This window comes from Vollenhovia emeryi, unplaced genomic scaffold (genome assembly GCF_000949405.1).
Source record: "Vollenhovia emeryi isolate VEMERY1.0 unplaced genomic scaffold, V.emery_V1.0 DF939122.1, whole genome shotgun sequence".
NCBI lineage: Eukaryota > Metazoa > Arthropoda > Insecta > Hymenoptera > Formicidae > Vollenhovia > Vollenhovia emeryi.
This window is the reverse complement of record NW_011967244.1, coordinates 1,618,260-1,630,585: the sequence shown is the minus strand read 5'-3', so window position 1 is coordinate 1,630,585 and position 12,326 is coordinate 1,618,260. Positions and strand designations below refer to the sequence as shown.

General features: G+C 36.6%; 1 protein-coding gene across 7 annotated transcripts in view; it reads left to right on the top strand.

Annotated features, from left to right (window-relative positions):
* The window catches only part of LOC105569900 (pyroglutamylated RFamide peptide receptor-like), a 102,267-nt gene extending 102,094 nt beyond the window's left edge, over positions 1-173 (top strand). For 5 of the 7 annotated variants that reach the window (XR_001009549.1, XR_001009546.1, XR_001009548.1 and 2 more), the window contains one exon: positions 95-168. Coding sequence is in view for 1 of the 7 variants with exons in the window: in XM_012026731.1 (XP_011882121.1) it covers positions 95-104 (10 nt within the window). In the remaining 6 variants the exon portion in view is untranslated. Of the gene's footprint in view, positions 1-94 lie in introns of all 7 variants that reach the window. The other 2 variants (XM_012026732.1, XM_012026731.1) reach the window with 1 other exon arrangement.
* Positions 174-12,326: the final 12,153 nt, after the last annotated feature.

The window sequence follows — 12,326 nt, the reverse complement described above, 5'->3', positions numbered from 1 at the left end:
TCTCTCTCTCTCTCTCTCTCTCTCTCTCTCTCTCTCTCTCTCTCTCTCATTCGCTGTCTTTCTCTCTGTCTAGCGTCTTTTCGTTTGCTTCTAGATGGACCTGATTCTTTCTTCATCCCCGGACCAGGCCGTCGAGGGAGGTCTGCGTCAGATAGGAGACTTCCGACGGTGTGACGCGAATAAAGTCGGGAGAGGACGCGATTACGGGGTTTACGGGGGTGAGACACGCCGCTACCATGATCTCTCGGCCGCCTACGGATGTATAGTAGCTGTTTCGAGGAGCCGCTCGAACGCAAGTAGTAGAACTTTCGAATTGAATTGACAGAGCGGGTTGGGAACCACCCGCCATTCCATCCCAGTGTAGGTGATGCAAGTCGTCGGGCAGACTCATGTTCTGTTTATCACTCTTGTCGCACCTTGTAACAACAGCGTTATCGTTCACTCCTCCCGTGGGCGGAATAATTGGACGGGTCGATTAATTGGACATTCGGACGTTTACCGTACGGTTAAAGCCGCGCTGTGTGGGCGAATAAGGGTCGAGCGAGTGGGCAACGCGGGACACCCACGGTGGCCGCGTACTGTGCGATAGAGCCATAAATACACGCCGTATAAGCTTGAAAGCGCCCGATTTAGAAATCCCGCGGAAATATCTCGTTGATATCTCGCCGAGATAGACGTTGGCGAAATTACTCGATGCAGGCGAAATTACTCGACGCCATTATAAGCGACAAACCGGACATTTCGCTCCCGGTGCCGACGTGGCGAGCGTTAAATCGGGAAATGTTGACACGTGTCTCACTCAATCCGCGGAGAACTGTTCAAGGATTATGTAGGAATGATGCAGGAAATAGGAACGAAATACTCTTCCGTCTCCCGTCTCGTTTAGCAGCGCTAGATGCTCCGTCCGATCTTGAGAGTTTGTTCTCCTTCACATAATGCTTACTACCTCAACAAAACTCGAGACTGGACGGCGGACGTTTAGCCGCGTATCCGATTCTCATCCAGTATTTGCGCTGAATATCCTTTTTCGTGTTAACCAAAGAAAATGTAGAATCCGATGGCTGTTTGTCGGTAAATATCGCGTCGTGGAGCAAAGTGCACCAATTTTAAAGAAGAATCGTCTCGACGACCGCCCCGCGAATGTCTCAGAAATACTTGATACGTTCCAAGACGCACTATTTTGTAGACGGATTTGCAGCTGTTAGGTGCAGACGAATTACCCCGATAGGAAAACATTTATGAAATTGTATCATGAAATTTTGCATATGAAATTTCTATAGCCTGCATTTATGTGGGTATTTAATAAAATACATGTAGAAATACTGGTCTTTTATACAAAATTAACTGTTTCTGCAATTAATTTCGAAATAATATTTCGACAGAACAATTTAGCGAATTATCTTAGCGGTGTATTTGCAAAATTAAATTAATAGAAAGAAACTGTCCAATAATTGAGAAAAATATTTGCATTATGTTTAAAACGTTGAGAAATATAATTATGCATAAAGGAAACAAATAAATGCATATACATATACGCTTATAAAAATGCACAATTATTTCTCAATTATAACGTAAAAATATTTCAACATGAAATATTACACATTCGGTACAGTTAAATTATTATAAAATATTAATATTCCAAATTGAATTTGTCAAATTTTTGACAAATATCATTTAGAAAATTTTTTTCTGGAAACCGCTGTGTCATGGCAAATTATCTTAGCGCAATTTTTACGAAATTTTCATCAATTTGATGTCATTATTGTACAATGATAGACAGAATGGTTGCGACACTTTTTTTAAAAAATAAATTTGGGAACGTGCACTTAAATTCACGGTTACGTTCCAAAATCTTCTTCTCCGAGGAATATTTTACTCGATGATCACTTTGAGCGTTTTCGATCTACTTCTCGAGTAAAATTTTCCCCAGAGAAAATGTTTTGGAATCTAAACGCGCGTTCTGAAACTTATTAAAAAACTGTTACAACCATTCTTATCGATTACTGTTTCTACAATTTCCCTGTCGGGGTAGGCAATTTTTAGGAAACATTTGCGAAATATCTGCGTCGGCGAATTTCCGCGGTAAGGATATGACAAAGCTACCAGATATTCAGATGTCACATTTGCATTCGTACATATGTAATTTTCTTGATGTCACAAACAATTAGTCCTAAGATCTGTGGCGACGACGTAAAATGACTTATAGATATTTGAAGATAAGTAGCATATCATTTAAAACTCCAAACTACGCGCTGAAACGTAATCCCGTTATAATTGTAGCTAGATTAATTAGCTCATGCCAGCAGGTCGATGCTGGGAGCAAACTTTAGATGAGTAATCTCGGTTTGTTACTCAGGAGAATATTGCATTTTCTATTTTTTTTCTCGTGCTCTCGCGCTTCTCGATCTAATTAAAATGTTAATATCGGGCTATGATTCATTTTATCATTACTATTAATAATTATTAATGTTAATATTAGATATTATTATTAACTATTATTATCTATAATGACTATTATTATATAAACAACAATGTATTATAATAATACGGGCTAATGTATTAAAAGACTTTTTAATGTACAACTATGTTAAGCGGGGCCCATCTGGTAGCAAATCCAGGCGGACTTTCAATAAGTAAGTCACTCTGTTTAAAAATCTGGGGAAACCAAGTCGCTAATCAATGTATAGAAGTAAGATATGTAAGTAAATAACTATAATTTAAACAGATTTGACGAACGTGACATCACGCGATTTTAATGATTCTATGTATCTGTGAAGATAACGTTAAGTGCCATAAGAATAATGTAAAAGTTTTGAGCTGTTATGAAAAAAAAGATATCTGCTAATGAAAGATATCAAGCGCCCAACTAGTCTAAATGTTATAATTTATAAGCGCACTATATCGTGTACTGCGATATAAAATTAGTATAAGATCATTTGCGCGGTATATAATTGCTTGTACTGTTGCATCAATGTGTTTGAACGAAAGGATGAGAATGGCAAATGCGTTATTAAAATAGATGCCGGCAAGAGAGCTGCAAAAGAGTAACACGTATAAAAGTACAATTTTTGGATATTAACATTTTTTCAATATTACTTTTTTAATATTATGCAAATCAACACCACTTATAATTTTTAACGTACCGTCGTCCTCCTTTCGTTAAATGCGTGTAGCAAGGACTGTTTTTCTGTCGAATTTAATAGACTGAAACAGCGCAGAGATAGTTTGTTTGTCGAAACATCGAAGAACAATAGTATTAAACAAACTTCACGCTTTAAAATTGTTAAGATTCTTGCTATATTTGATGTATGATATCATGATGTAATGACCAGTCTATCGATGACGAACTACAATGAAACATTATATGTAAAGCTACTCTAGCATCAACTTTCATCCGCCAAGAATCGCATTTACTCACGAGATTAAAAATATTCTTTAATATAATTGAGGAGGTCCAAAGCAGAAGTTCGACTTGTAATATTAATTAATATTAGTTAACCAAATCTTTATATAGTTATGGGAAAACACGATTCAAAGCTTTAAAAAAAATCGGAAACAAATTCATCGAGTTTATTGCAACATAATCCTATTTTAGAATGCATTGTATAATTTATAACTTTATTATTTATACATATATAATATAGACTTCTCTCTCTCTTTCTCTCTTTCTCTAAAAACTTGATGTCACTGTTGATACTAAAATGAGATATTTTTTTAGACATTTTTATTTATTTATTATTATTATATATATATAAATATAATTAGACAAAGAAAATTTTTCCTATGAAATAAGTTTTCACAGAATTGTATCTATGTTTCTTTTCCTCTTAATTGCGAATGGATTCTCCAAACCGCGTGTAAAGGATATTTTTAAGCGTGACAGCCTTGGCGATGAATGGTCGATCTTTGTACGTGTGTATGTGTACAGTAATTAACATTAATCAAATCGATACAGCGAAGAGTTTTATATTTTCCACAGGGACGTGTGTATACGTATCTTGACGCGCGAGTTAATTTGAACTTGAGTAATAGCGAGTACAAACTGTAACAATCCGTACGACTAGATCACGATGTTGCAAACGACTTTAAATGTTTAAATGCGTACTAGTCAAACTCCTCCTAGCATGGCGCTATTTAAAGCAAGTATGAATAATCAAATAAATGCTGAACAATCGTTTCTGCATCTTTGTCCCGAATCTACCTAAATTCGAACTTCTCGTCTCTCGTTCCTGGATAGATTCAGGATCTGATTTTAAATTCTCTAGGAAAGGATTTCTGATGACAAGACCCAAAATATTCTTGATATTTAAACTTATCACAGCCTCATGCAATAATAAAAGTAAAACATTAAATGAATAATTCTTGTTCCGCTTGCTTAAATTAAATTAGTTTAAATTTAAGAATTTTCCATTTGAAATTGAAATAATGGATGATTATGCTATTTTATGATAGATCAAAGTTAGCAGTGGATCCAGAAATCTTTTCTGTGGCGCAGTTACACGCATATAATTATTAATTGCGAAAATTTAACAATGACTCACGCAGAGTTGCGCGAACAATGGGGATGCCCGATCAAGCACGCTGCTCCAAATATTCAACGATCGCGTTTATAATTAATTAAGCTGAAATTCATTTACGTGCGCAATTTATTACGCGGTAACTATCGCATCTCATGTTATCTGTGACGACGCAATCAAACAGACCAGGAAGGGAGGGGAGGGTGAGGATTTGCGTTATGGTTATTCATGTTTCGTATCGTGTTTGCATGCTCCGCTTGCCGGTCACCACCTAATTATGCCGTACGCTGAAAAGCTGATGTCGCGGAGATTGGGAGAGGACATCTAAAATGACATACTCGGTTTGTTACAATAATACACACGAATTAAAGCCAACGGCACACGATACTATGTTTCCTACTGGATTCGTATGGATGCAAGCGGACTCGTAAGCGATAAGCAATCGCTTACGAGAGCCAATCAGAATGCAGAGTTTTAGATCAGATGACTTAAGGCTGAATCCTGATTGGCTCTCGTAAGCAATCCATTAGGAAAAATACAATAGTATCGTGTGCCGCTGGCTTTCAAAGCACGCTAATTAAGTATATAATCCGTATGAATGATCATATAAATTTTCGCCGCAAAGCAAACGAGAACGCGAAACGGATGTCAACGATAGCGACGCAAACGGCCGGGAACCAGTTGCGACGAACACGATTTCAGGGGGAAAGAGATTTTCGTTATTTGGGACAAAGTGGAAATCTCGCGTGACCATTGGTGCAAGAAGCTGCTTGAAATATGATGCGGCGACGTGATCAGAGCGGAAAAAGTAAGTGACGTAACTCGTGGGGCGAACGGAGTAAAGCCGTGTGCAATCCTAGTCATATCGAGAAAGTGACGTGAAACGTCCACTCGAGGGAAAACGAGGGGGGATGGGAGCATACGAAAGAAGAAGAGGGAAGAGGAATGATTTTGCGAACGAGATAGATGGTTTGCAATGTGAAAGATACAGGACATATTGTATACAGGGTGTCTGATACAAAAGGACCTCATACGAAAACTGGTGGTAGATTGGATTATACTAAGAAAAGTCATGTACCTTTTTACAAAATGGTGGCCTACCGCTCTGTACGCGCTCACTCGCTCAGACGTTTCAATCAATTATTCGACAACTATTACGAATTATGTAAAATAATACGTGACTTTTCATCTTAGTCTGACCCAATCTACCAGCATTTTTCGTAAGGGTCCTCTTGTGTCAGACACCCTCTATAATATATGTATGTAGGGGGAAATATGAAACACATTGAACACTATGAAACACTATGAAACACATTTTCTCCCGGATTATTAACGCTGCATCAGCGCTAACAATAATATAGAGAGTAGTGATGCTACAATATATGTATTAGTGATGTTAGTGTGTTGGAACCATAGGTTTGTATCAGCTGAGTGTGATAAAATATTTCTTTTTTTTCTGGTAGGTAAAGCAATATTTTAATATCTCAGTTTTATTATTTTAATTTTTTACTATTATGTTACGAATAATATTAATATTACTAACATAATTTATACGGTTTCCTGTGTATTACTAAATACTTGAGGCCAATTTCACAAACGTCGGTTAACTGTTAACCAAAGTTCAGTCAACTCCCTATCTTTTCTATCTTGTTATCTAAGAAGAGACAGGGAATCAATTAACCTTCGGTTAGCAGTTGACCGGTGTTTGTGAAACTGACCTTAAACCTTAAGCCCGGTCTCACCAACGTTGTTTAACTTTCAGCTTAGCTCTAATTTGTTCTTTGTCTCTTTCCAGCTGTGACTTTAGAAAGAGAAAAACATGAATTGAACTGCGATTAAAGTTAAGCGACGTTTGGTTAAACCGGGCTTGCCGGGTGAAGCCTTAGAGGTTTAGAATAATTGAAAATGTTATATAGGTCTTTTTTATTATACCTGAAACGTATCTATGGAGCCCAATGAGACCTCAACAGTGGGGGCACCACAAAATATCTCATTGTGCTTCAATTAGAATTAATTTTCGTTGCATTCTTCCCGGATTTATTATATTTAACAGTGCAACATCATAGGCGTAATGTTTTAATAATTTTTTTACTATTTCGTATTTTGTTTTTAAATTTAGCAAGGTTTTTTTCAAAATTTAGATTTGTCGTTGTGCAATTATTATTATATACATATATATATATATATATTGAGTACATACAAAGATATTTTTGTTTTTTTAGACGTACAGACATTAAGTACCTATTGACTAAAATATTAGATATTATGAAATGTACTGAATTTATTATAACTGTGCTACTTTTTAATGCAAAATTTTTGAAATAATTTGTTACTAAATTTTTATTGAAACATTGAAATATTGATGAAATGATGATGAAATGGAGTCAGATGAGAGGGATTTTTAAATACATTTCAGCAAAATTTCATTATATCATTGAGTAAAACATTTCCATCAAATGAGGTTTCGAGGTACAATCCAACAACTTGTTGACCCAATCAGTTGTTCTATTCAATTTACATTATCGATAAAACGATTCTATCTGCTAATGTAGATGTCTGCGAAACTATTTCCAACTGTCCTGAGGTATTTGAAAGGGCACGACAGTCCGTAATCCGACACGTCCACGCGTGCATTAAAGCAGGCGGAGAACATTTAGAGCATCTGTTGTGAATTGTGAGTTGATAAACAGTTGGACTGAAGATTTATTACATTAATCGTGGATCATTGTAAAAGATTGTATTCTGTCGCTTTAAAGTAAAATTTGACATCCGTGGTTTGTTAAACGTCATATCTTTCAATTACTATTAAAAAAATTAATAATCGAATCATCAATTATACTTGTAAACCAGGCATTTCTAAACATATGCATGTATATTTTTCTTGTGTAGGTGTAGAAAACTTATTGAAGTTTGTACAAGTATTTCTCTGAATTATTCTATTTATGTATACGCATACACATCATATGAATATATTATAATAAACAGGGATTTTCTTCTCGTTATAACACAGTATACTTGTATTTATAGGGATACATTAATAATGATGCAAACTTGGCTGATATTGTCAAGATGACAATACAAATAACTTGTATTTTTTTAAAAAACTTGTTAGCATGAATTTATGGCAAAGATCTCTACATCGAGTAACTCTTCAAAACATACAAGTTTGAACAAATCGAGTAAAGAGTTTTAAAACGCGAATTGTTATAATACAAAGTTACAAAAATTACTTTTGGTTACTTCTTAAAACAGATTAATTGGTATAACTTCTTTCAGTTTCCAAGTGATGTCCTTTTGCGTTGAAAAGAGATATAAAAATTTAATACGTATCAGTTTATAAACAGGAAAGCTTAATCTCCGTGTTACTCCGTTACCAAAGATTAATTGCGTTCCCACCCTTGCGTGACGGACTCTGCGCGTGACATTCGATATTCGATGGGGTGATTTCGCCACAAAGTGCGAGACAAGTCGTCGCACCACAGCCGGAGATTGTTTGCTGCAAAACTCGGCTATCGCATCAACGGACGTTGGCCGGAAGTTACTATTGACCTGTCGGACTAAGCAAATCTTGCACGTGCATGGCGTGAAACTCAAGGGAAACCCGGTCGGTAGAGGTCAACGTGACCAAAATTAAATTCAACGCCGATAGATAACGGAATAACGCATCTCGGATCAACAGATTACGTTGCTTAACATTTAACAACGTCTAGATCAATTGTTCGAACTTTTGCATCAATTATTTGTATCGGGAAGATCAGCGTGCTTCAAATGAAACACACTTTCTATTTTTGAGACATGTGAAGACATGACTTTTTACAATTATATCTGTCATACCTATCCCGATAGGAAAATTGTAGAAACATTGATAACAATGGTATAATAAATTGAGAAAATCTTGGCAAAAATTGCGTCAATAATTGCACGGTACTGCGTTTACATTGACAGTACATTGGCCAACATTATCGAGTTATGCCCCCCTGCCTACCCGAATCCCTACCTACCTATCCATATTCCTACCTATCCGCGTTTCAACTTTTTGTTAATGAACCTACAAATCTTTCGTTAAAACCGCGACGCGATTTAATAGGGACTTAATAGGGGTCTTTTTAATCTTGCATATATGCGAGAATATGTAAAGACGATAAGAATATAACCCACCCGAATTTTGGCAAATAAAAAGAAATCAACTTATTTCGTATTTCACCTTACTTACATACCCCATCAAAGTGGCCAATATTGACCACTTGTCGCGTCGTCGGGCCAGATTGGACCTACCTTTCGTTGCTCCCGGCCATACAATCTGGTCATTTTGACCAGAGATCAGGAAGGAAGAAAACTCCTTCCACAGTCGGTTTATTATCGTCACCGACAAATATTTCGTACGGTTCGAACTGTATGCGAGTGTCGATCGTATCAAAATGCACGACCACGAGAAGTTAATTAAAGAAGAAAATTAGTTCAAAAATATTTCTGTATGAAACTAATCAAATATATTTTTACTTCCGTTATTTATTCGAAAATAGATAAGACTGTCTCTTCGTGACTCAATTTCCAAATTCGAAATTCAAGTATACATTGTATGTATAGAAAAAGACAATTTACTTCGCGTTATATTTATTTTAATTACATTTTGCGATTAATTAAAATTTATAGATGAAATTAAACAATTAATAACTTGTTGGAAATTTTCTGAAAAATGATCGCGAAGACCGACCGCGAAAATATGAAGATGCGTGTAACTCTGCATGTATTCATGCGAGACGCATCTTGAAAGTGTATCGCGAGATACACATACAGAATAAATGACGTGAGATCCAGAGAAAAGAAACTTTCCGTACGATAGATAGACGGACAATTGAATATTCTAGTTAATCAATAATCTCAAATAATGTATAAAAATAATACAAAGTTTCAGCGTTCTCGACACAATAGTAGAATCTCACGTCATATTGTTTTGCTCTATATATGAATTTGTTAATGAAAAATGGATAGGCTACAAGAGATTAGCTCGACGAATACATCAATAATATTCGTCTAATTTTGCGTGAAAATATGTGATGTGCTGCAAACGGGGCACCCAACCCTCCACAGTGAAAATCGCGATAAAAATAACTGTGAAAGTACTCTATCCATTTTAAAGGCAACGGATCTACGAGATATACTAATCTATTATCTACAATCTACGATCTACGAGATGTAGATTCGTCGCCTTAATAAAAAAGTTTTTTACTCACCGTCCGACGCGCAGCAGCGGAGTTAGCAATGTCGAATCTGAAACATACAAATAGAGAATTTATTAAAACAGTGTTTGAGAAAAATATTGTAAAATATAAGTGATTGTTATGCGTATCAAACGTTTCATTTGGTTGGATATTCAAATAATTAATGCGCCAAAAATATTCCGCAAAAGATCTTCACTTTATAAACTTTTGTAAAATTTTAAATTACTTCTCTTTTCAAATTATTTCTTGTTCACGAATAATTATTTCGAAATTATAGAATTATAAAATAAAACGACTCAAAAATGAACTGAAAAAGATTAATTTTGCATGAAATAAAATATATTTACCGTAAAGTTGCTCCGCCGGCGCCTGATGCCTCTCCTGGGCCTCCTCCTCCACTCTGCAGGTTAAGTCCTCTGGTACACTCGCGAAAACACAAAGATCGTTCGCGCGATTTTACACTCCCGTTTATTAAAGCCTACGTGAGGGTATTCTGTACCGTCAAGTTCGCCTCCACTTCGAGTTGACGAGTATTATACCCCCAAAACTGTCATATCTCGGAAGTGTGGCCATCGACAGGAACGGACATTTAACGAATACTTGTTTCTCAAGTGGGCTTTAAAAAGTCTTTAGTTCGATTATTTAAACGGCACTCCCGACCGCGACGAAAATGGTCACTTTATATTATACGCGCACTTTTGTATGTACAATTGTTAGAGAGATTATTTCTTCGCAAGCGATCGATATATTCTAATTTTTATAATTTTACCCGACGATTCGTGTATTACCTCGCACTTTTGTTCGCAATTTCTCGTCAAATTACGCGTGATATTCGTCTCGACGAATCATCGTAGAAATCAATGATACGACGACGGATCGCGACAATTACTTAAACGCGATTGATAAACGTATGTACGAGACGATCGAGATTCTCGTAGGAAATGATCGCGTTACCACGAGCGACGCGAAGACACGCGAAACATCCGCCTCGCTCGACTGAATCGCGCTAACTGATAGACTGTTTTCGACCGAGGGTTCACGGGGCGCTACGTCATTTCGTGGAACCGGCACTCGGCTTTCGACCGAGTTGTTTACGGCGCTCGGCGAAACAAGGTCACGCGGCGACAATTGAATGAGTCTGGTATGCCCGCGCCGTTCCGCATATCTTTTTTGTTACGCGTTCGCGACAAGTACGGGAAGAAATTGCGATCGCTCTCTGCGAATAATTGGTGATCAATATCATCGCGTGATCACTGAATCCCCGCGATTTGCCATCTATTCTCGATTAGCCAACAAGACAGATATCTAGCGCGATTCATACATGAGATCTATACATCCAAGAATCAAAGCGCTAGCGAAAACTTGAAATTATTTCTTTAATGCGATAATTACGGACAATAACTTCTTCTTTAAACGATGCTTGTATTCGGATACATCTCGTATCATCGCAGTGGGTCTCTTGTCGCTTCGAGTATAATTTGTTGGCTGTTTCTGGGTTGAAAACGAGAATTAATACACGAAATATTGAATCGAGTGTTTAAACTAGCATTTATCGGTGATTTATTAATACTAGTTTATATAATTTTTACGGAATTTATAAATAAAAATATATGTGCGACAGTGTGAATTTTTAATTATTTTCGGACAATTGTGTCTCGATTAACCGTTAATTCAGTTGCGTTTATTGTACGGTGTCGATGTTAAAATGTACCATTTTTAAGTATCTCGTTTATTAACGGAAATGTATATTCTTGAAATTTTTTCTTTTATTAACCGTTAATTCAGTTGCGTTTATTGTACGGTGTCGATGTTAAAATGTACAATTTTTAAGTATCTCGTTTATTAACGGAAATGTATATTCTTGAAATTTTTTCTTTTATTAATTATATAATGGAATTATATAATGCTGGTCAGAATGCAGAACTTTGAGTCGAATCACAGGGTCATTATGATAGAACCGTTTCAATAATTCCGTTGAAATAGTTCTGTGATTGGTGATACGCAGGTTACGCTTACGCAAGTTACGCTCCATGTGAATCCAGCCTAAGACGTAACCAGTGAACGAATTGACCAATCACAGTCGAGAATTATGGCAACCACTATAGCTCAGGGGCCCGATTCTCGAAATCATTCGAAGAAGAAACGTATACGAATATTCTGCTCTGACAGAAAAGTTGAAAGTCGATTGGTTAAAGCCATGCGAAGTTTTCTGTAAGAGCAGAATTTTCGCATACGTTTCTCCTTTGAATAAATTCAAGAATCGAGCCCCAGAAACAGATCCAACTCCTGACAAAGTGGACGTCAACTACGCCCGTTCACTCGGTAACGGTACACAAGCTATGGTTCATGTCCAAACTTCTCAAATGGATATGAGAGTCAGATGAGATAAACAAGTGAATCAATTAGTCGTTCCGACTTTGTATTATTTAGAACAATAGATTGCTTCACTTATTTATCTCATCTGGCTCTCATATCCATCTGAGAAGTTTGGACATGAACCATAGCTTGTGTACCATTACCGAGTGATCGGACGTAGTTGATATCCACTTTGTCAGGGGGCGCATCAGTTTCTAAGATAGTAGATTTC